The sequence below is a fragment of the Aedes albopictus genome, chromosome 3 (assembly GCF_035046485.1).
Source record: "Aedes albopictus strain Foshan chromosome 3, AalbF5, whole genome shotgun sequence".
Taxonomy (NCBI): Eukaryota; Metazoa; Arthropoda; class Insecta; order Diptera; family Culicidae; genus Aedes; species Aedes albopictus.
The window spans coordinates 10,463,411-10,486,120 of NC_085138.1; the positions used below are offsets into that span (position 1 = coordinate 10,463,411).

The window sequence follows — 22,710 nt, forward strand, 5'->3', positions numbered from 1 at the left end:
CAGGTCACAAAACTGTAGGATTTTATCTGTTGAAGCTACACTGAAAAAACTAGTTTTAGGGGTACTTCGCACAAAACGCTCCATATCTCGAAAACCGTAAGAGATGGAGCTTTGACATATTCTACGATTTTTGTTCTCTTATTATGGGCTACAACTTTGTCGAAGACGTCAAACCTCTAAAAAAATATTTCGAAAAAATAAAATTTTTATTTTACTTCTAGGGGGATTAATCATTTATTACATTTTATCAAAAGACGCCTTTTAACATGCAGAAAAACTTTGTAGAACACGCCAAACCTCTAGAACCAACCTAAAAAAAGTTATTTAATTTTGATCGTAAAATCATCGGTTTCGAACACTGTGCAACGTTAGCAACACATAGACACAAAGCAGTTAACAAAATAAGGCATAGTCTTTTTAATACAGAGCCTCAAAGGTGTACTCATAATTAACGATACAGTCCTTAAGTTCAATCTTACTTACAATTTATTTCCATTATATTTACCTACCAGTTTCGTACTCCACTGAGCTGTGTGATGTACTCCAAGGATTTATCTACAATCCAACACTCCTCCTCATCACACACTCAGATCCGACGCGTCCCGAGTTCTACCTGACTCTGACCACCGTACTCCTCTTGCCTATCGAGCTGCTCCGTTGCAACCCAGCTACCAGACTCCTCCTGGATCCAAGCTAATTCTGCTATCAGGCTCCGGCTCCAAGCTACGTTTGCTACTAAGGAGGCTATCAAGCTTCTCCTGGCTCAAAGCATCTTCTGCCCCAAGTACCTTCTGCCTTCCAGCTCCAGTGTCCATCGATCAGCCAGCACCCTCTGCCTCTTGGTTATCAATTCTCACCGAGTGTTGGATATCCAGCCGTGTCTTCCAAGGGCATCGCAGCAAACATCTTAGTCCCGTCAAGGCAGCGTGAGATGTCGTAGAGATGATTGTCGACAGTGGCTTACTCGGCATCGTTGGCAAGAGAGTCCGTCTACATGAGCTCCATTTGCTCCTCATGTTTAAGATGAGTCTATCGGGACTTTGGCGTTCCTTCGATGTTTCATTCTAATCTCTTCGATCTATATCATCTTCCCCTAAACCGCAAATATAATCATCTCTGTTGTACATATGTACGAAGAGCGAAAGCTGTTTATTGTTCATTTGTGTGGTGTATGGTGATACAATGGGGGTAGGGTGATTGCACATATAGATGCGTTGCGCGAACATTCGGCCTTTTGTTACATTAGGCCTTTCGTTACATTCGGCTTTTCGTTACGTTCGGTCTTTCGTGATTCGGCCTTTTGCGGTAGTTACAATGGTTTCGGCCTTTTGTGATTCGGCTTTTCGTGGTTCGGCCTTTTGTGTTAATCCCGTTCAATCAAATTAGGTATTCTCACCGGTGGCGTTTTTAATCTTCACCTAATGCAATACATTGGGAACAGCTAGCTAATGCACAAGGACCCTCCCCCAGGATATTCGATCTTGACGTGATAAATCTATGTGAAGCAGTTGAGCAAATCTCTGTGAATCTTCAAGGGATCTAAAAAAAAAAGAGTATTTACTCAGTTTTATTTATATGACTTATAATGCCTTCAAATTTCAATCTTTTCTGTCTACATTTGTAGGTCTAATTATATTTGATAATTTTGTTTCCAGCTACGCCCCCTGGTGCCCAGCATGCAAGAACCTCGCCCCCGTTTGGGACGATCTTTCCACCTGGTCCGACGACTTGAACATCAAAACGGCCAAAGTCGATGTGACGACCTCGCCCGGATTAAGCGGACGTTTCTTCGTGACGGCCCTGCCAACCATATTCCACGTCCTGAACGGAGAGTTCCGCCAGTACAAGGGACCACGTGATCTCAACTCACTGATGACTTTCATCGAGGAAAAGAAATGGCAACAGCTGGAACCGGTGTCGGCTTGGAGCAAACCGGACTCCATCCAGATGTCGCTGGTATCGCAGTTCTTCAAGTTGTCGCACTTTTTGAAAGTAAGTAAATCCTACATCAAGGTAAGTTCCGGTTAGGATATCGAACCGAATCGACTAACATCCATCGTCTGTCGTTTTTTTTTTTGTCAACAGGAAGTCAACACGATGCTTTCGAAGGAATACGGCCTTCCGGCATGGGGATCGTACGCTCTGTTTGCCATCGGAACCATCTTGCTCGGTGCCATTCTCGGATTGATCCTGGTATGTGTGATTGACTTCATGTTCCCTCCGAAGTCCGCCCAGCGCAAGAGCTTCTCCGAGCATAAGCAGAACCTCAAGAACGAACAGGTCGCCGAAGAGATCAAGGGTGACGAGCTGGAAGATGAAGACGAGCTGGCCGGAACCGGTGTCCAGGATGAGGTCGAGGAAGATGAAACCAACGAAACTTCGGAAGGCGAGAAGAACTCCGGATCGGACTCCGAGGAAGAAAGCGAACCAAAGGAAGAGGAGAAAGAAGAGCAAGATGCCGCCCCAGTTGCCCCACCCAGTCCCAAAGAGGAAGCCAAAAAGAAGGACACCAATGCCGGAAGTCCGGACGTTCGGAAGCGCAAATCTCGAAAGGCCGATTGAACGTAAAAACATCCGCCAAATAAGCCCCCACCCTGTACTCTCGATTAACGCCCAAGAATAGAACAGAAAGAATTAGGAATATGGGAGCAGAGCAGCACCGTAGATTAGATGAACAAAATGGAGCAAAAAAAACCTCTTGAGTTATCCTCATTCATGGGATATGAGCCGTTTCAGCAACAATCATCTTAACAAGATCACACACACACATACACACAGACAGACGGACATCCTACTGAGAATTTGAAGTGTTTCACAATTTACACACATAAAGTCAGCATCAGCAAAAAAGTAAGCATTTACGTAGGACAAAAATCATTATTAGCGATTAACATTATTATCTTCTACTTCGTTTTCGTGATAACTACGCTAACCAACTGATAATTCCGTTTGTTTCGTTCCAACAGAACTTGTACGTCTCAAATTCTTCTTATTTAATATATTCTCTAAGTCTCTTCGCTTATTTCCTTATATTTTTTGTCGGTCGGCTTACATCGCGTATTTTCTACATTGATATTTACTTATACTAATTAAAAATTAAACAAAAACAATAAAGATATTTTTCGAGCGTGTGTTGTAGATTAGCTAAGCCAGCTATTTAGTTGTACATTCAGATCGTCGAATGTAGGAGTCATCAAAAGCGAGAAAAAAAACTACGAGTAATCGCTATTATTATCTATTAAAAAAACTATCTACAAACCAGTTTACTAACATAAGTGTTAGTTTTAAGAGTATATCTATTGAACGAAGGAAGGAAGCAAGTGTAAAGTGAAAAGATTGCTAGGCTATAACAAGAGGCAGCAGCAGCAGCACCAAGTAGTCACCAACTCGTAGTAGTTCAGTTGGTTGTGTTTGTGACGTTAAGTTGAAACAAAGTCGGAAATAAAGAGCACTTTTTTCGAACGTTTTCGCCAGAACGAGATGCAGTTTGATTTGGAAGAGAAATGGTCATCCTCTACTTCCGATCCAGAGTTTCTGTCACTATCGGCTTTTGATGACATCGAAAATAGAGCTTCTTCACGTTGGAAATCCAAATGTGAGGTCACCATGCCACAGGCATCTATTGATGAAGACCTGCAGTCGTTGAATGTTCGCCACTGATACACACCAGGTTTCAATGGCGTACAATAGCACAGATTTTACGTTCAAGTTGAAAAATCGGATTTTGTTGCGTCGACTGATCTGGTTGTTTTTCCATACATTTTTTAAACTCGCAAAAGCAGCCCTCGCCTTCTTGATTCGTGGACCTATATCGATCTTGGTGTCACCATCGGCCGCCATTTGGCTATCAAGATATTGGAAGCATTAAACATCCCGAGTAGAGGAAAAGAGCTCAATAATAGCATATTTTGATATGGAGATCAAAAAGTTCTTTGCTGAGTTTTGTGTTTTCCTTTACAGAGAAGAACATTAATCAGGACAATTAGATGATCAGCATTGAACCACAAAAACCCCACAACAATTGGTGAGATCTTTCCAATATTATTTATTTATTTATAAATAATTCTACTTCAGTATATTTACTTTATAACTGCATATAAGTTGAAAATTCGCTATTTTCAACATCCTTTCATCTATTGGAAGATGCTTCAGTTCTGGGCTCTTTCTAAGTTGATGAAGGGATTTATAAATGCTTGCAAGGACTTGGCCAGGTGTGTGGAGCTGAGTGAATCTATGACATTGCAGATAGTAGCGACATCAGCAATGTCAATGGAAATTCAACTTTGCAACTCCATCCAAGATTTGTGCAAGTATTCATGCTATGCTATGCTATTTTGATATGGAGATCAAAAAGTGATATGGGTTTGATTGACGTAAGAGTTAAAAGATCTGAAAATAAAATCAAAAATTTATCCCTGGAACATCATCATATCATATTTAGATTTTGTAAGATCTAACCAATAGCAGCGAGCTATTCGTTTGATCTTGAAATATCAAATTTTGATATTGTTCAGATGCTCCAGGAATATTTTTCAGATATTATTTTCAGATCTTTATCTCTTATATCAATCAAACCAATAGCACGTTTTGATCGTCAGTATTTCTCCTCTACCCGGGATTATCTACTCACGGTGTGTCTGGTAGAACAAATTTATTACAAAAAAATGGGCATCGCTAATTTTTACGCTACGTGAAAGTTAACGCTACCAGCTTTCATTCAAGCCCAACATCGAAATATTCCATCGGGGGAACTTTTTCATACAAAAATTGGGTATGTTTGTTAAGTAGAAATAGGGATTAATTTGGAACCGTGCATTTTGTATGGGGAAAAACAGTATTCTGAAAAAGTTGTTCGGGATCCCTCGGTGGATTTTTTTGAGGGACCCTGCAAATGAAAGCTGAAAGCCTCTATGTTCGAATAGCGAAAAATTTGACGATGCCCATGTTTTTGTTATAAACTTTTCCCATACACACGCCGTGCTACTGCTTGCCCAGCTACCGTAAGGCTGGAAGGGTTGACCGCGGTTGACCGTGTTTACATCCAACCATTTGGTCTTGTTGACGTTGATAGTAAGACCTGCTGTCGTCGAGGAGCGATCGGCAAGATCATCGACCTTACTCTGCATATCAGTGCGCCGTTGAGGAGGAAAGTAACGGCATCAGCTAGTGCGTCATTTAGGTGGTTCATGGTAATGGGCTGCCACAATAACCCGCGATTTGGTTCACGACCAATCGCACCTACCAAGATCTCGTCAAATGGCTTCTTTAGCGGTGTTGAGATAATTCCATATTCTGAATCTACATGCCAAACTGGGCCGGAATCCAAATTTTCATGAATTTTGGTGCCCGGGAACCTATTTAAAAATCAATTTGAAATTTGTATGGGAGCGATTTGTCGAATCACCCCTTGTCGCATTTTGTACTGGATTGAGCTGTCAAGCAGTTGCCCAGCCGTCAAAAGGTGATTTCAAAAAATCTCTTTGAAATTGGTTTTAGGTACAAAAACAAAGTTCTAAAAAATCTGAAAAAAATCATAGTGATTCAGAAAAAGGTGCTCTTTCGTATAAAATCGAAAAATCAATACATTTTTCAAAATTTAAAAACCCAATTACGATGAGGAACAGTAGCGGAGATAGTATACATCAGGCCTGTCCAACCTTTTACGGCCGCGGGCCACAGCCAACACTCCATACCAGTTCACGGGCCAAAAATTGAAATTTAACTATCAAACACTTTTTTCAAAAAACTTTTCTGAACTTTGCTGGTGAAGGTAATGGCTTCAACCTGAAAGAAATAGTAGAATTCTAAAGATGGGAATTAAGGTGGCCCACACTTATATGAAAGACAAAAATTTCGAAAAATGCCAAGTCTTACCTCTCGAATCAGTTGTTTTGGACTCCCAGAAGTTACGTTCAAAATTTTAGCAAAATCGATTAAGCCTAAGGGGGCGCTCAAAACGTTTGAAGTTTGTATGGAAAAACTTGGCCAAATGTATGCAGAAATTTTAAGTTTTCGATTTTTTTCGCTAGGTGGCGCTGTAAGCGTTAAATAAATAAACCCTTTGGTATTATTGTAGGTGACTATATGCCAAACAACTTTGTCGAAGACTGCAAAGTGATCCGACGTCTGGGAAAAAAGTTATACCCTAGATAATTTCAAATCAAATGAGTTGCATTATGAACATTATACAAACATTTTTCATTATGCAACTCATTTCAGTTGCATAATGAACCAGTTTGGAAAAATTGACCATTATGATACCAAAATGAGTTAAATAAAATATAAACTATGATACTGAATTGCATAATAGTTATTTATGTAACGAGTTGCAAAAAGTTGATTTTTTCAGCATGAGTCGTACATTAGGGCAGTTCAGATTTCAAACATGTTGAAAATTCAAAGCTCCCATATGTTCATTACAATCCTTGGTGCAAAACTAGAGTCCTGTCAAATTTTCAGCCATTTCGATGGTCATTTAATGGTGGCCCAAAAGCAAAATAGGTTTGTATGGGAATTACTATGGAGAATTTTCAAAAAAAGTTCTCCGCGTTGTAAAGCTTTCAAACATGGATAAAGTCATAGAGTCAAAGTCAAATTGAATTCTTCAGATCATAATGATGAATGTTGCCGAAGACCGGATCTCATTTCGACAATCGACAAAAAAGATAGGGTAGGACGGGGCAAGATGGCCACCCGGGGCAAGATGAGCACCCCTCTGTTTTACTACTTTTATGATGAATTTTGCCCAAACAAGTTCATAATCCGTTAGATTAATGTTTATCCTGTTTGTAAACCTGATATTATTCATAATGAACGAATTAAAAAATATCGTCAAATTAGTCAATAGCATGGATTTTTGGCATTTTCTTATAAGAAATCATCAGAATAAAATAAGGTTTTTATGTCAGAATCAAATTTTTACCATAATTCTTGTTATCAGTCAACATTACTAGCTTACTGCAAAGCATTTTAATTTATATTAGAAAATATTTTCTAAAAACTAACATTAAAATTTATTCAATTTTAGTTATTTACCTATAATGGGGCAAGATGAGCACCCCTGAGGGGAGTATAGAAAATATTTTGAAATTATTGGATTCCACTCAATAGTGCCGAACATAGGTTTCCGTAACCTCTGCAACTATTTGGTTGCGTAAATTCCTAAAAATAAGCAACTTAATAATCGTTTATTGTTTTTCGGGTCATTCTGTATAAAGTATTATAAAACCGTATTTTTTTTTTCAATAATCGAAGAAATTGATAATTTTAGAACATGATACTATAGCAATAAACAAGGTTCACTATATCAATCACTGTATGGCCAATTTATTGTTAAAATATTGGGATTTTAATGAAGTGCTCTTCTTGCCCCGTAGGGGTGCTCGTCTTGCCCCGTAGCATGTTCGAACTGACCATAAAACATCTTTTTTGTTTAGTCAAATAAATCATACTTATTGTGAATTTTGAACCCTTCCATGTTTATGGGTGATAGAAAACATGATATAGAAAAGAACTATTGAGAGGTACTTTAAAAAAAAATGTGTTAACTTGCAATAACCCCAACGTGATCCTTAGGGTGCTCATCTTGCCCCGCCCTACCCTATTTAACAAATTTCCACTCGCATGCGCATCTTCACACACGATGTTCTGCAAGGTGTGCAAGAAGCTAACACGCATACTATGATTGCGTGTCAAGCGTGTCGGTCGAGCTGTGGTCTTCTGTTTAATCATACATGGATGAATATTGATTAATAACTTCTGTCTCGTGAGTCGAAATGAGTTGCGGTCTTCGGCAACATTCATCATTGAGATCTGAAGAATTCATATTGACTATGAATTTATCCTTGTGTGAATGCTCCACAGGGTGGAGAGCATTTTTTGAAAACTTTCCATAGTAATTCCCATACAAACCTATTTTGCTTTTGGGTCACCATTAAATGGCCACCGAAATGGCTGAAAATTTGACAAAACTCTAGTTTTGCACCAAGGATTGTACTGAACATATGGGAGCTTTGCATTTTTAACATGTTTGAAGTCTGAACTGCCCTAGTCGTACATTTATACAACGAGGCTTGCCGAGTTGGATAAATACGAAGAGTGCTGAAAAAAATCGAGTTTTGCAACGAGTTCCATACAAAATTTTATGCAATGATTTTTTCATAATGCAACTCATTTGAGTTGCATAATGTTCATAATGCAACTCAAATGAATTGCATTATGAACATTATGCAACTATTTTCCATTATGTAACTCATTTCAGTTGCATTATGACCAGTTTGGAAAAGTTGGTCATTATGATACCAAAATGAGTTATATAAAATAGAAATTATGATACTTAATTGCATAAAATATTTTTAAAAATGAGTTTGACTTCCCTTTGAGGCAACAAAAGTCACGAACGGCTGAACCGATCAGGATGAATTTTGCATGGTTAGATTTGTATTCATGGTGGCTGTGTTTATATGTAAAAAAAAGTAAGGAAAATGAACTAAAAATGTAAAAAAACAGACAAAATGCTGATTTTTATGACCTGGGAAGGAAATCAGCACGATCGAATTGAAACCAATCTAGAGTGCGGTGCTATTTTGAGCTCAACAGTTGTCAAATCACCACAAGACGGCAAGACAAAGTTTGCCGGGACAGCTAGTATTATCAAATATTGATTATTTCCTAATGAACCCTTAAATATTCATACAAAAATTCATTTAGAAAGCCATAAATTCTGCCTGGTATTCTTCTCCAAGGTTCTTCTTAACTTTGTCAGAAATTTGTCCACAATATAAACCGTAGCGTAAAGTTCTCTTCTATAATATGTGTTAGAAATAAATATGAGCATTTCTAGCTCAACGCTGAAATTTTCACTGTAAACAGTTTAACACAACAATTTTACACTGTCAAAGTTTTAAAAAAATCGTCAAAATAGTGCACGCGGAACTAAAAGTGGTCAAAAAGTACCTAAAATTTACCTTGAAGCGATTTGAGCTTTGGATATTTACTAGAAAAAGTACTGAACAGATTTCGATCTAATTTTTACCACTTAATTATATATCCAATAAATACTAAATACATATAACCAATTAATATTATATATATGTTAAGAATATCGAGTGAAGTTTTCAAACGTTTTGATAAGGCAACAAAAAAGTTATAGCTTAAGCAATTTTTTGAAATGGTTGCTCAAATTTTCTAAAATCTCATTTTATGATATCGACAATATCTGCGCCAATACTCAACCGATTTTAATGAAAATTTTATGGTATTAGCTACACATTATATAATATTCATGGTCAAAAAATTAGCTATTTTGGCGAACGCAATCAAGAGTTATACAATATTTTCTGTGTGCCAATTTCATCGTGGACTCCCTTTATTACACGGGTTTCCCTCTGGGACTCCTCCCGTTATTCTACCTGGTATTCCTCCCGGGATTTCTTCATAGATTCCAGTAGGGATTCTTTAAAAAATTACTCAATGGAATTCTTCCAGGATTTCTCTATGGATTTCTTTCGAGAAACCTCCTCGGATTTCTCTAAGGGTTTTCCTACAATATTTCACCCGAATTCATTTTGGGGTTCTTTCAGGGATTCTTTTTGAGTTTCCTCCATAGTTTTCTCCAGAAATTACGAGATTCGCGAATTTTTCCGGAATCTAAGAAAAAAAATCTCCAGGTATTCTCAATAGATTTCTCGTGGTATTTTCCAGGGTTTTTAAGAGTATTTTTTTAACTCTTCCGGGAAACCCTCTCGGTATTCCTTCTGCAACTCCCTTTTTGATTCTTCCGGGGTACCTCACGAGATTCTTCCAAGGATTCCATCCAATACATATGAATACTAATATTCTTTTAGGAATTTCCTTAGACTTTTTTTTTTCCTAGAATTAATCTGGGGATTTTACCAGGGTTTTCACCCGGGATTCGTTCCAGGATTCCTCAAACGATTCCCTCCGAGATTCTTTCAGAGTTTCCTGTAGGGATTTCTACAGGGATTCTTAGAGTGATTCCTCCAAACATTACTCAATGGAATCACTCAAATATTTCTCTTTGGGTTTTCTTCGGAATCCCTCCTGAGATTTCTCCAGATATTCTTACAAGGATCCCTTTTGGGATTTCTCTAGAGCGTTGTCCTGAGATGTTTCCAGGGATTCGTCCCAGATGTCCTGCAGAGATTTATCTTGAGACTCCTCAATGCCCCAATTCAGCAATATAAGTCGGGGATTGCTCCAATTATTCCTCTCGTTATTCCTCTTAGGATTCCTGCCATGATTCCTCTAGATATCCTCAAGGGATGCCTCACGGGATTCCTTCAGGAAGTCTTACCTAAAATTCTCCAGGGTTTTATTCCTGGATTCCTCCCGAAAATCTTTTTGTGATTGTTCCTGGATTTCTTCAGTGATTCCAATAGGTCTTCCTCCAGGGAATCTTTCAGAGATTATGCATTGCCATCTTTCACGGATTTCTCTCTATATTTCATCCAATATAGTTCTCTGCGGATTTCTCAAGAGGTTTTTCTCTAGATTCTTGCTGAGATTTTCCATTGATTTTCAGATGTTGCTCTAGGATTTTCCTCACGAATTCTTTTCGGGATTCCTTCGGGGATTTGTTGAACAGACTGTTTTAAGTGCAAGTGGAACCCGCGCTTATACATGTTTGTAATCTGAACTGCAGTAATGTTCTCGAGAGCCATCCGACCGGTACAAGAAGACGTGATGCGCAGCGAGCTGGGTGGATAGATCAAGTGGAGGACGATTTGCGGCCCCTTCTCAGAGTGCCGAGCTGGAGACGCACAGCCGTTGTAGTTGTAGCACCTAGTAGAATGGAGACAACTCCTACATACAGCAGAGGACACTCAGGCCTTAGTCTGACCGATAAGGTAAGGGGTAACTCATTAAGGTTATTGGAAACATATGACCATGCCCTACTTATCCTAGCAGGAAAGGTGATACATATCTCGTTAACCCATTTTCAACTGTATAAAAAATATATATTCTATCCACACCATCAACAATCATACCCGGCTGTAAAAAAAACCCTAAATCTCCGCAATGCCATCAATCCTGCTTAGTCGCCACGCTACACACTAAAGTTTGTCCTTAACCTGTTGAAGTATTCCATATCCGCAGCACTAATCGACGGGATGAACTTTTTGGTGGCAGTCTTGAAGTCACTTTCGTTCACCACTACATCCTCCGGGCTGAGCCCATCCTCTCCGACAGGGTCTTAAATGAATTCCACAAAAATAATCAAAACAACCTTGAAACATGTTCCACCGCAATTACCTTTCACTCCCTTGATCGCCCTCCGCACGGCGCTCAGCCACGCGTTCGAGCAAATCGAGTACAAATCCGCCCCGGTCATGTCCTGCTTGAGCCCTTCGGCGATCTTCCGCAGCGTCAGGCCCTTGGCCAGGTGGAACCGGCTGGTGATCGCTTGCAGGACACTTTCCTTGTCGTCCACCGTGGTGCTGGGGCCCACGTACAGGAGCTTATCGAACCGGCCGGGCCGCAGCAGAGCCGGATCGATCAAATCCGGCCGGTTTGTTGCCGCTAGGATGAATATCTGCTGGCTGGGGTCGGAGCTGGAATTGTAGTTGAAATTATAACAATGTGATGAGATTCACTATACATGAAAACTTAATAGGGCCTAGGGAGACTTCAGGTATTTTCAGCAGTTTTGTTTTCTACGTCATGAAAAATTTGAAGCGTATTTTATTAAATCTCCTCACCAGAACTCTATCTTGAAATTTATTCTGAAGTTCTTTCAAAAAGTTCTCCAAGAATTTTGGTGAGGGTATCTTCTCCTTTTTTGAAGATTGCATCTGACATGACTCCAGTATTCCTTAGGCTCTTGTAAAATCTTCTTTCAATGTTTTCATTGTTAAAAAACACATGCAATTTGGTATTGAACTGGATTGAAAAAAAAATCATAAACGTGAGCGGCATCTCCTGATAAATAATAACTTGACATCCTTTCGCAATACTTTCGAAATCTCCGAATTAATTACTGGAGGAATCTCCAAAGAAATTACTGCAGGAATCTCCGGAGGAATTCCGGGAGAAATCTACGGAGGAATTTGCGGAAGAATTTATGGAGTAATTTCCGGAAAAATTTCTTGAGGAATTCCTGGATATAACCCCGAAGGAAATAATAGAAGAATCTCGGGAAGAATTCCGGGAGAAATTTACAGAGGAATTCCGGGAGGAATCTCCGAAGGAATTCCGGGAGGAATCTCCGAAGGAATTCCTGGAGGAATCTCCGAAGGAATTCCTGGAGGAATCTCCGAAGGAATTCCTGGAGGAATCTCCGAAGGAATTCCTGGAGGAATCTCCGAAGGAATTCCTGGAGGAATCTCCGAAGGAATTCCTGGAGGAATCTCCGAAGAAATTCCTGGAGGAATCTCCGAAGGAATTCCTGGAGGAATCTCCGAAGGAATTCCTGGAGGAATCTCCGAAGGAATTCCTGGAGGAATCTCCGAAGGAATTCCTGGAGGAATCTCCGAAGGAATTCCTGGAGGAATCTCCGAAGGAATTCCTGGAGGAATCTCCGAAGGAATTCCTGGAGGAATCTCCGAAGGAATTCCTGGAGGAATCTCCGAAGGAATTCCTGGAGGAATCTCCGAAGGAATTCCTGGAGGAATCTCCGAAGGAATTCCTGGAGGAATCTCCGAAGGAATTCCTGGAGGAATCTCCGAAGGAGTTCCTGGAGGAACTCCCGAAGGAATTCCTGGAGGAACTCCCGAAGGAATTCCTGGAGGAACTCCCGGAGGAATTCCTGGAGGAACTCCCGGAGGAATTCCTGGAAGAATTCCCGAAGGAATTCCTGGAGGAATCTCCGAAGGAATTCCTGGAGGAATCTCCGAAGGAATTCCTGGAGGAATCTCCGAAGGAATTCCTGGAGGAATCTCCGAAGGAATTCCTGGAGGAATCTCCGAAGGAATTTCTGGAGGAATCTCCGAAGGAATTTCTGGAGGAATCTCTGAAGGAATTCCTGGAGGAATCTCCGAAGGAATTCCTGGAGGAATCACCGAAGGAATTCCTGGAGGAATCACCGAAGGAATTCCTGGAGGAATCGCCGAAGGAATTCCTGGAGGAATCGCCGAAGGAATTCCTGGAGGAATCTCCGAAGGAATTCCTGGAGGAATCTCCGAAGGAATTCCTGGAGGAATCTCCGAAGGAATTCCTGGAGGAATCTCCGAAGGAATTCCTGGAGGAATCTCCGAAGGAATTCCTGGAGGAATCTCCGAAGGAATTCCTGGAGGAATCTCCGAAGGAATTCCTGGAGGAATCTCCGAAGGAATTCCTGGAGGAATCTCCGAAGGAATTCCTGGAGGAATCTCCGAAGGAATTCCTGGAGGAATCTCCGAAGGAATTCCTGGAGGAATCTCCGAAGGAATTCCTGGAGGAATCTCCGAAGGAATTCCTGGAGGAATCTCCGAAGGAATTCCTGGAGGAATCTCCGAAGGAATTCCTGGAGGAATCTCCGAAGGAATTCCTGGAGGAATCTCCGAAGGAATTCCTGGAGGAATCTCCGAAGGAATTCCTGGAGGAATCTCCGAAGGAATTCCTGGAGGAATCTCCGAAGGAATTCCTGGAGGAATCTCCGAAGGAATTCCTGGAGGAATCTCAGAAGGAATTCCTGGAGGAATCTCCGAAGGAATTCCTGGAGGAATCTCCGAAGGAATTCCTGGAGGAATCTCCGAAGGAATTCCTGGAGGAATCTCCGAAGGAATTCCTGGATGAATCTCCGAAGGAATTCCTGGAGGAATCTCCGAAGGAATTCCTGGAGGAATCTCCGAAGGAATCCCCGAAAGAATTCCTGGAGGAATCTCCAAAGGAATTCCTGGAGGAATCTCCGAAGGAATTCCTGGAGGAATCTCCGAAGAAATTCCTGGAGGAATCCCCGAAGGAATTCCTGGAGGAATCCCCGAAGGAATTCCTGGAGGAACTCCCGAAGGAATTCCTGGAGGAACTCCCGAAGGAATTCCTGGAGGAACTCCCGGAGGAATTCCTGGAGGAACTCCCGGAGGAATTCCTGGAAGAACTCCCGAAGGAATTCCTGGAGGAATTCCCGAAAAAATTCCTGGAGGAATTCCCGAAGGAATTCCTGGAGGAATCTCCGAAGGAATTTCTGGAGGAATCCCCGAAAAAAATCCTGGAGGAATTCCCGAAGGAATTCCTGGAGGAATCCCCGAAGAAATTCCTGGAGGAATCCCCGAAGGAATTCCTGGAGGAATCCCCGAAAGAATTCCTGGAGGAATCCCCGAAAGAATTCCTGGAGGAATCCCCGAAGGAATTCCTGGAGGAATCCCCGAAGGAATTCCTGGAGGAATCCCCGAAGGAATTCCTGGAGGAATCCCCGAAGGAATTCCTGGAGGAATCCCCGAAGGAATTCCTGGAGGAATCCCCGAAGGAATTCCTGGAGGAATCCCCGAAGGAATTCCTGGAGGAATCCCCGAAGGAATTCCTGGAGGAATCCCCGAAGGAATTCCTGGAGGAATCCCCGAAGGAATTCCTGGAGGAATCCCCGAAGGAATTCCTGGAGGAATCCCCGAAGGAATTCCTGGAGGAATCCCCGAAGGAATTCCTGGAGGAATCTCCGGAGGAATTCCTGGAAGAATCTCTGGAGGAATTCCTGGAAGAATCTCTGGAGGAATTCCGGGAGGAATCTCTGAAGAAATCTCCGGAGGAATTCCTGGAGAAATTTTTGGTGGAATTCTTGGAGGAATCTCTGGAAGGTTTTCCCGGAGGAGTTCTCGCAGGAATTTCCGGAGGAATTTCTGGAATAATTATTGGAGAAATCTCAGGAGGAATTTCTGGAGAAATCTCCGGAGGAGTAGGAATCTTCGAAGAAATTCCTGGAGCCATTTCTGGAGGAATCTTCGGAGGAATTTCTGAAGGAATCTTTGGAGGAATTACTGGAAAAATCCTATCCTTTCGCAAACAAGAAAAATCAGTGTAGAGAATCCATACTTACCCTTTCGAAATGCCATCCATCTCGCTGAGCATCTGCGACACCACGCGATCCATCACGCCCCCCGAGTCACCGGAAACGCCCCGATTCGGTGCCAACGAGTCCAGCTCGTCCAGGAACAGCACACACGGTGCAGCGGATCGCGCCCGCGAAAACACCTCCCGGACGTTCTGCTCGCTCTGTCCGACGTACATGTTGAGCAACTCCGGACCTTGCACCGACAGGAAGCTCAGATTGCACTCGGTAGCGACGGCCTTGGCGATGAGCGTCTTTCCGGTGCCGGGTGGTCCGTACAGGAGGATTCCCGATCGGCGCAGGTTCTTGCCCATGAGCTTCTGGTGGCGAAGCGGGAGACCGATGCTGTTTTGGATTTCGGTTTTTAGCTTGGCCAGGCCGCCTATTTCGGACCACAGGACTTTGGGGACCTTCGGGGCTCCCAGGCTGTCCGAGAAGGATGCCTGCATTTCTTCGAGAGCTTTTTCGAAGTGAGACAGGGTGAGCTTTGGGTGTTTGGAGGATGCTTGTAGGGCTTTCGAGTACAGCAGTTTGAGATCACCGTAAATAAATCCCTGTGTTTGTTCGGCTATTTTGGCGAGTTGAGTTGAAGGAATCCGAGAGGTCTCTCTTGCAGATATCCAGTTTAGCAGCTGATGCCGTTCCGTTGTTGACGGGGGAAGGAACTTGATCACGTCGAGGAACATGCTGGTTAGCTTAGGCTTGGACGAATCTTTTTCGTTTGCCAATGCTACCACTACGACAGGGTGTGAGTATTTGCGGCTGAAGAGAGTGTGCAATTCTGCCTGGAAGGTCGTCAAGATTCTCAGGTCTTCATGACCTTCGTTATCAACACCGAAAATCTCAAAGTTGTGTAAAGCGATAATTAGAGGCTCACAAATCTTCGATTTGTTAAGTGCAGATATCAACTTGGTTTCGGTTTGCGATGATATCGAGGTCATTATTTCGCTGCAGTCTCCGTGAAATATCTGAATGCCCATCGCTAGAGCTACGGATCGGAGGATCGTAGATTTTCCAATGCCTCTTTCGCCCTGAAGCATGAAAACCGGATAAATTTGGTTTTCAATAAGTGAATTGTTCTCCTGCTTCAGATAAGCACTCAGGGAAGAACACAACTCCTCGTGATACTTTCGCAATCCAAACGGACAAACAGGGACAAACGCCAAATCATCCAGCCTCTGAGGCGGTACAAAATTGTTGTACGTCGTTGTCTGATGCAAATTCGTCAGATTCTTACAAACAATTCCGTGCAGCTCGAAACTGTTCTCCGCCGATTCCAGATTCAAACATTTGAAGTACAGATATCTCAGGTGCGCAAAAGTGGCAAAGTTCTTCGTGTAAAACGTATTTCCCAAGAACTTTTCGTTCAGCGTAATCTGATATGTTGAATTCCTGTACAAGAGGCGCGGCGTTTCAAAATATCTACCCATGATGAAGTCGACCACGTCCGATGACAAGTCATAAGGTGTGTTGTAGAGGAATACGTTCGCTTTAGTTGCCACCAGCGGTAGATTCTGCTGTTCCGACACACGCTGCATCTTTCCACAGAACACTTTCTCCCCTAGCTTATACCGGTCCACCAACCCGTGAAACAAGTTCTCCTTCACGAATATCGCATTAGGTGGCACCCCTTCCAGTGGGCATATCTGGAACAGCACCGAAACATTCTGTCGGTTCAATATGATCGAAACAAGCTCTCCGCCACCCTCATTCTTCTTTCCACCGTCACAGTTCGCTCGTATCACCAAATTGATCCAGTTAATCTCCCGCTCCACCACGTACTGATGGAAAACCGTCCTGCTCACGAACAGCGTATGTTCCGATCGCACCAGCAAATCCTGCTGGTACCGCTCGAAAAGCAAATTCGGAATAGGAACAACCCGAAACGTAGCGGTCCGTAACCGAATCTCCTGGCTCAATTTCCTCAGCGATTGCACGAAGCAAAACACCGGGAAGTAGTACGATGGGTAGCGTCGAAACCGTACCCGAAGGCAGTACAGCAACAGGCGCGTCAACCGGTCGGTGTCCTTCAGCATCGCAGTCTGAAATGGAAATTATGCAACTGCAATTATTCACTTATCCAAGCTTGCTGTCAATCGCGTACCAATTAAATGCAATTCGTCGTTATTTTAAAATTAAAATTCAGCACAAAAAACAACACTATTTTCTACATAACTGCGCGAGACCTTTGGACTTCCAAAATTGGAATAAAAACAAACATCAGCTGTGCGCGATAGGCTGACAGCGAGAAAAGTCATTTTTGCCGTGTTCGTCAACAAAGATCTGCCGCATCGGCCAAAATACGCACAACGGGCAACGTGTATTAAAAATGGAAAAACATTTGAATTTTTCAAACATTTTCACTAAAATCAAATTTTAACCATGCCACAACCTGCATTTTTTGCGACAATCTACCCAATACGGCATATAGGTTTGTCCCAGGGTGTGATAAAGAGCCAAAAATCAGCGATTTGTACCAACTTGAGCAGAATTTGATAAAGATCGTACAACACGAATTTAGAGATTTTTACACCAGTGCTGCGAAGTGTCAGTAAATATCAACCGATATTTATTGACGATCTTGCGCCAAATACGACGCACAGGCAAACAAAATTGTCCCACCACAAAATATGCACACCGGTTTCAGCATACATTGGTTGATGTCGCCGCTACAGTTTTCCAGTAACGGAGCGTTATTTTGGGGTGGTGTTTCGACTAATCGGTTTGTTTATGCACTGTTTCCTTGTTGTTGAATGTGTGAACATTGTGCTGTCAAAGATTGAACATTTGCACGATCGTCGCGAAATCTTTGCAAAGCTCAATAAAGCTGAAATTGAGATAGGTAACCACTCATTTTTCCATTTACCATCGGAATATCAATTGACTAGCCTCTGATCATTCAGTTGACATCAGCTCCAGCCTCCGTCAAGGCACATATCATTCAATTGGGTTCTTGAGGGGAATCCTGATTATTTCTTAATCAGATTCTCCGCCCAAAAATTAGTCTAAATCCAAAATTTAATAATTTTTGGAGTCCGGGAACTATTTTTAAAATGCATTTAATGTTTGCATGGGAAAAAATTTTTGTTCGGGTCGAACTGTCATTTTATCGATTGAACTGTCATTGTATCTGTTATAGTGTTTCACTAAACTTGGCAGCACTGCAACTAATAGATGAAAACGACACCAACATGTAAACAAGAAGAAGAGCATAAATAAAAGTACACTTGTAAACTCCGCACGTGTAGTGTTTCAATCCCAACATTTTTGGCGACTAAAGATGGGATTTCGCGATTAAATTCGAAAAAAAAAGTTGCTTAAATGCGGAATAAGTATCGGTTTAAATACGAGTAGATCGGATAAACGTAATGGGGCGCGGCTGTTCCGGATTGAAAGTCGTCGGGATCGTTTTCGCCGATTGCATACAGTAGCATAACCTCAACCAGTGGAAAATGGAAAAGACAACTTTGGCACCTTTCGATGTGACGGACTCGGCATCTATTGCGAGTCGATGGACGAAGTAGAAAAGATCCCTTCAGCTATGTTTGGACGTGAATTGTGTAGCTCTTCCCTCCCGCAAGCGTTCGTATCTGCTGCACTATGCCGGATCAGAAGTGCAGGATATTTTCTACAATATCGAGGGCCATGATGCAGATCCTCCGCCAGGATCGGATGTTTTCACAGAAGCTATTCGTTTGCTTGATGCTCACTTCGCTCCACTCAACAACATTCCGTACGAAAGGTGCGTGTTCCGGAAGATGACACAACAGGAGAATGAATCGGTTGAGAAATTCATTCACCGGCTTCGGGATCAAGGCCGTCTCTGCGATTATGGTGCCGCTTTAGAGATGAGGATCACGGAACAAGTATTTGACAACTGTGTGTCCGACGCACTAAGAGAGGCGATTTTGAAGAAGAAATTAATGACGGTTCAAGATATTGCGGAAGAAGGTCGAGTGCTGGAGACGGTGAAACGAAATCGCGATCAGATGAAGAAATCAGTGGAGGAAGCGCAGTTGAGCCTGGTGAAGAAGCAGGGCCGTGAAGAAGTTTGCTTTCGCTGTGGAAACGTAGGGCATTTCGCAAACGACAAGAGATGTCCGGCCAGGTCAAAAGTATGCGACAAATGCCAAATCATGGGTCACTTCAAGAAGATGTGTAAGACCAAGATGAAGACGAAGCCAGGTAAAACGTCGACACGGAAGCAGAAGATCCAGCAAGTACGGGAAACTCATGACAGCGTTTCGGATTCATCCAGCGAAGGAACGGAGTCGGACGACGATGTGCAGCAGGTGTATGCGAACGGTTCGGGCCTGGATAAAACTACTTGCTTCGTCGGAGGCGTCAAAACGGATTGGATTATTGACTCCGGAGGCCACGTAAATGTGATAACGCGAGGAATGTGGAAGTGGCTGAAGAAACAGGGATGTGTAGTGAGCAAGGAATGTAAATCAGAAAAAGTGCTTCGAGTGTATGGCGATGGGAAGTTGAAAGTGCACAAAGTTATAAAAACGGACATCGCAACGCAAGATAAAACGGTGCACCACGAGATTTGTGTTGTTGACAGCGAAAAAGGGGCTAATCTATTAAGCAGAGCAACCTCTATCGAACTCGGACTACTTGAAATTCGCGGACAAGTGTTCAGTGTTGACAATGGTGAACCAACGATAGGAAAATTGAAAAATGTGCAAGTTCAGATCAAACTGGATCAAAGTGTATCGCCAGTTCAGCAGTCGTGTAGGCGTCTGCCGATTCCGTTGAAATCTTTAGTGGACGAAAAACTTGCGGACCTACTCGAACCAGACATTATCGAGCCGGCGCCGTTGAACATCAGTTGGGCTTCTCCTCTTGTAGTAACTCCGAAGGACGGCGGGCGTTCTGTTCGGCTTTGCATAGATATGCGTAAAGCGAACAAGGCAATAATTCCAGAAAAGCACCCTTTGCCCACATTCGAAGAAATAATGCCTCATCTGGAAGGGTGCAAGGTCTTCAGCAAAATTGATTTGGTAAAGGCATTCCACCAAATTGAGCTGGCACCTGAATCACGTGATATCACTACCTTCGTGACTCAGGACGCGTACTACCGCTACAAGAGGCTTATGTTTGGGATGAAAGTCGCACCGGAGATATTTCAACGGTGCATCGAAAGAGTGCTGAAAGGGCTGAAAGGAGTAAAAGTGTTCATTGATGATGTGCTGGTATATGGAGCGACTAAGGAGGAGCACGACTTACGTTTGAAAGCAGTACTGGATCGTCTTAAGGAGAATGGACTCACGATCAACGAGGCGAAGTGCGAGTTTGGCCAACCGATGGTTAAATTCATGGGACATCAACTGTCGGAAGACGGAATTCTTCCTACGAACGAAAAGGTTAGTGCCATTCAAAATTTTCGTCGTCCTGAAAGGGAACGTTCAAAAATTACGTCCAACATTTTGGGGGGAGGGGGGTCTAAGAAAATGTGACAGTACGTGTATTAGGTATAGGAAAATAGCGTGACAGAGGGGGGAGCGGGGGTCTAGAAATCCCGAAAAACGATGGACGTAATAAATGAATCTTCCCAAACGGCCAGCGAGATGCGAAGCTTTTTGGGGCTAGTGAATTATGTGGGGAAGTTTATCCCCAATCTTTCGGCCGTCACTGCTCCACTTCGCAAAATGATAGTTAAGGGTGTCAAATTTCACTGGTCAAGAGAAGCGAAAAATTTAATTAATTATTATCGTTCAACGAGGTGAAGCAGGCCATGGCGGACCCTAATCACTTGGCTTTCTACAATCCCCGGTACAAAACTACTCTGGTTACCGACGCAAGTGATAATGGGATCGGTGCTGTTTTGCTACAAACCAGCAACTCCAAAACGAGACCAGTTAGTTACGCTAGCAAGAGTCTCTCTAAAACGGAACAAAAATATTCGACCCTGGACAAAGAAGCGCTTGCCATTGTTTGGGCAACCGAACGATTTGAAATGTATCTAAGAGGCTTGGATTTTTCGATTTTCATCGACCACAAACCGTTGATTCACACCTTCAGTGAGTCCTCCTGTCCAAACAAGCGGCAAGAGAGATGGGTGCTCCGAATGCAATCGTATCGATACTCCATAAAACACGTCCCTGGGGAAGTGAACATTGCGGACCCGCTGTCTCTGCGAAACGGTTGATGCGAAAACGTATGACAAACGGTCGGAAGATGCGTTGTATTCGATTGCGGAGGTTAACATACCGTCTGCGATAACTATGAGCGAGGTTATTCGAAGTTCGCAGAATGATCCGGAATTCGAAAAGGTGAAGAAAGCCCTGAATGACGACCAATGGAGTGATTTGAAAGCTTACGCACCATTCAAATCCGAGTTGTGCTTTTCGAAAGACCTTCTGCTGCGAAGAGATAAAATCGTCGTCCCTGGTGACCTTCGTGAAGCAGTTGTAAGGTTGTCACACTCTGGACACCCGGGTAAGGAGAAAATGAAGCGTCGTCTACGAACAGCGGTGTGGTGGCCGGGCTTGGACGCAGATGTCGAGGAGGCATGCAGAAGCTGTGTCGAGTGTCAGATGGTTGGACCTGTAAACAAGCCGGAGCCCTTACGAATTCGTGAATTACCGTCAGCTCCTTGGGTACATGTTAGTGCAGACTTTTTAGGACCTCTTCCAAATGGCAAGTATATTTTCGTACTAGTGGATCTTTACAGCCGGTTCGTGGTTGCTGAGTTTATGAACCGCACTCTGTCTGCAGATGTCATTCGTGTACTGCGGCAGATTTTCACAAAAATGGGCTTGCCTTTCGTGCTAACAACTGACAACGCTAAAAATTTCTCAAGTCAAGAGCTCAAAGACTACTGCGTTGATTATGGAATCAAGCTTACTCACACCACGCCATACTGGCCATGTGCTAATGGTGAGGTCGAGAGGCAGAACCGCTCGTTGCTGAAAGTTCTTAAAATAAGTCAGCAACGGGGTACGAATTTGGAAGAAGCGCTCCAGGAGTACCTTTACTTGTACTCAGTGACGCCACATAGCGTCACAGGAATCTCACCTGCAACATTGATGTTTGGGCGTCGATTCAGAGACTTATTTCCCCATGTGCAAGATGAAGCCACGTTCGACGATGAAATGCGAGATAGGGATGCCACTGTCAAGTACCGTGCAAAGGAATATCGTGACAAGAAAGTAGGAGCGAAGGAAACAACCATCAATGTGGAGGATGAAGTCCTCATGAAGAACATGCAGCCGGCAAACAAACTAACACCAACGTTCTTGCCAGTTCCTGCAACTGTGGTCGAGAAAATGGGAAGTATGGCAACAGTGGAGACCCAGAGCGGACAGCGGTTCAAGCGAAATACATCACATCTCAAGGCATACCACCCACCTACTGCAGCTGAACCTTTGGACGTTTCGAGATCGGTTTCCGGTGAGCCAGTTGAGGTTGCAGAACCCCTTGACGAACATCACCGCCAACCTCGTAGAAGTGTGTCGTTACCTAAGCGTTTTGAAGATTACTGTTTGAGTTAGTTTGAATTCCTTTCATTGTTATTCTTTGTATTAGAAAAAGAGAGATATGTTATAGTGTTTCACTAAACTTGGCAGCACTGCAACTAATAGATGAAAACGACACCAACATGTAAACAAGAAGAAGAGCATAAATAAAAGTACACTTATAAACTCCACACGTGTAGTGTTTCAATCCCAACAGTATCCACGAAAATTTAAACTGTTTTGTTAAATTAACCATCAAAACAAAGG

At 42.8% G+C, this 22,710-nt stretch overlaps 4 protein-coding genes across 4 annotated transcripts; 3 read left to right on the forward strand and 1 right to left on the reverse strand.

The window, feature by feature from the left end:
• Positions 1–1,655: 1,655 nt before the first annotated feature.
• Positions 1,656–3,476, forward strand: LOC109421752 (thioredoxin-related transmembrane protein 1; the record flags this gene model as incomplete). Its single annotated transcript, XM_062859712.1, is given in 2 exon segments — positions 1,656–2,013; positions 2,086–3,476. Coding segments are annotated over 2 exon segments (835 nt in total), but the record flags the coding sequence as incomplete, so codon positions are not given.
• Positions 3,049–17,216, reverse strand: LOC109421751 (peroxisomal ATPase PEX6). Its single transcript, XM_019696287.3, has 4 exons — positions 17,085–17,216; positions 14,969–17,022; positions 11,275–11,573; positions 3,049–11,214 (listed from the first exon to the last, which is right to left on the reverse strand). Exons 2-4 carry the CDS (start codon positions 17,014–17,016, stop codon positions 11,069–11,071), a joined length of 2,493 nt encoding a protein of 830 aa, XP_019551832.3. The 5' UTR covers positions 17,017–17,022; positions 17,085–17,216; the 3' UTR covers positions 3,049–11,068.
• A 1,216-nt stretch (positions 17,217–18,432) lies between these two features.
• Positions 18,433–21,134, forward strand: LOC134290127 (uncharacterized). Its single transcript, XM_062857165.1, has 3 exons — positions 18,433–18,483; positions 18,562–20,349; positions 20,709–21,134. The coding sequence occupies exons 1-3, from the start codon at positions 18,433–18,435 to the stop codon at positions 21,132–21,134; spliced, it is 2,265 nt and encodes a 754-aa protein (XP_062713149.1).
• Positions 21,135–21,210: 76 nt separating this feature from the next.
• On the forward strand, positions 21,211–22,479 carry LOC134290128 (uncharacterized protein K02A2.6-like). The gene has a single exon (XM_062857166.1). The coding sequence runs from the start codon at positions 21,211–21,213 to the stop codon at positions 22,477–22,479; it is 1,269 nt and encodes a 422-aa protein (XP_062713150.1).
• The last annotated feature ends 231 nt before the right edge of the window (positions 22,480–22,710 follow it).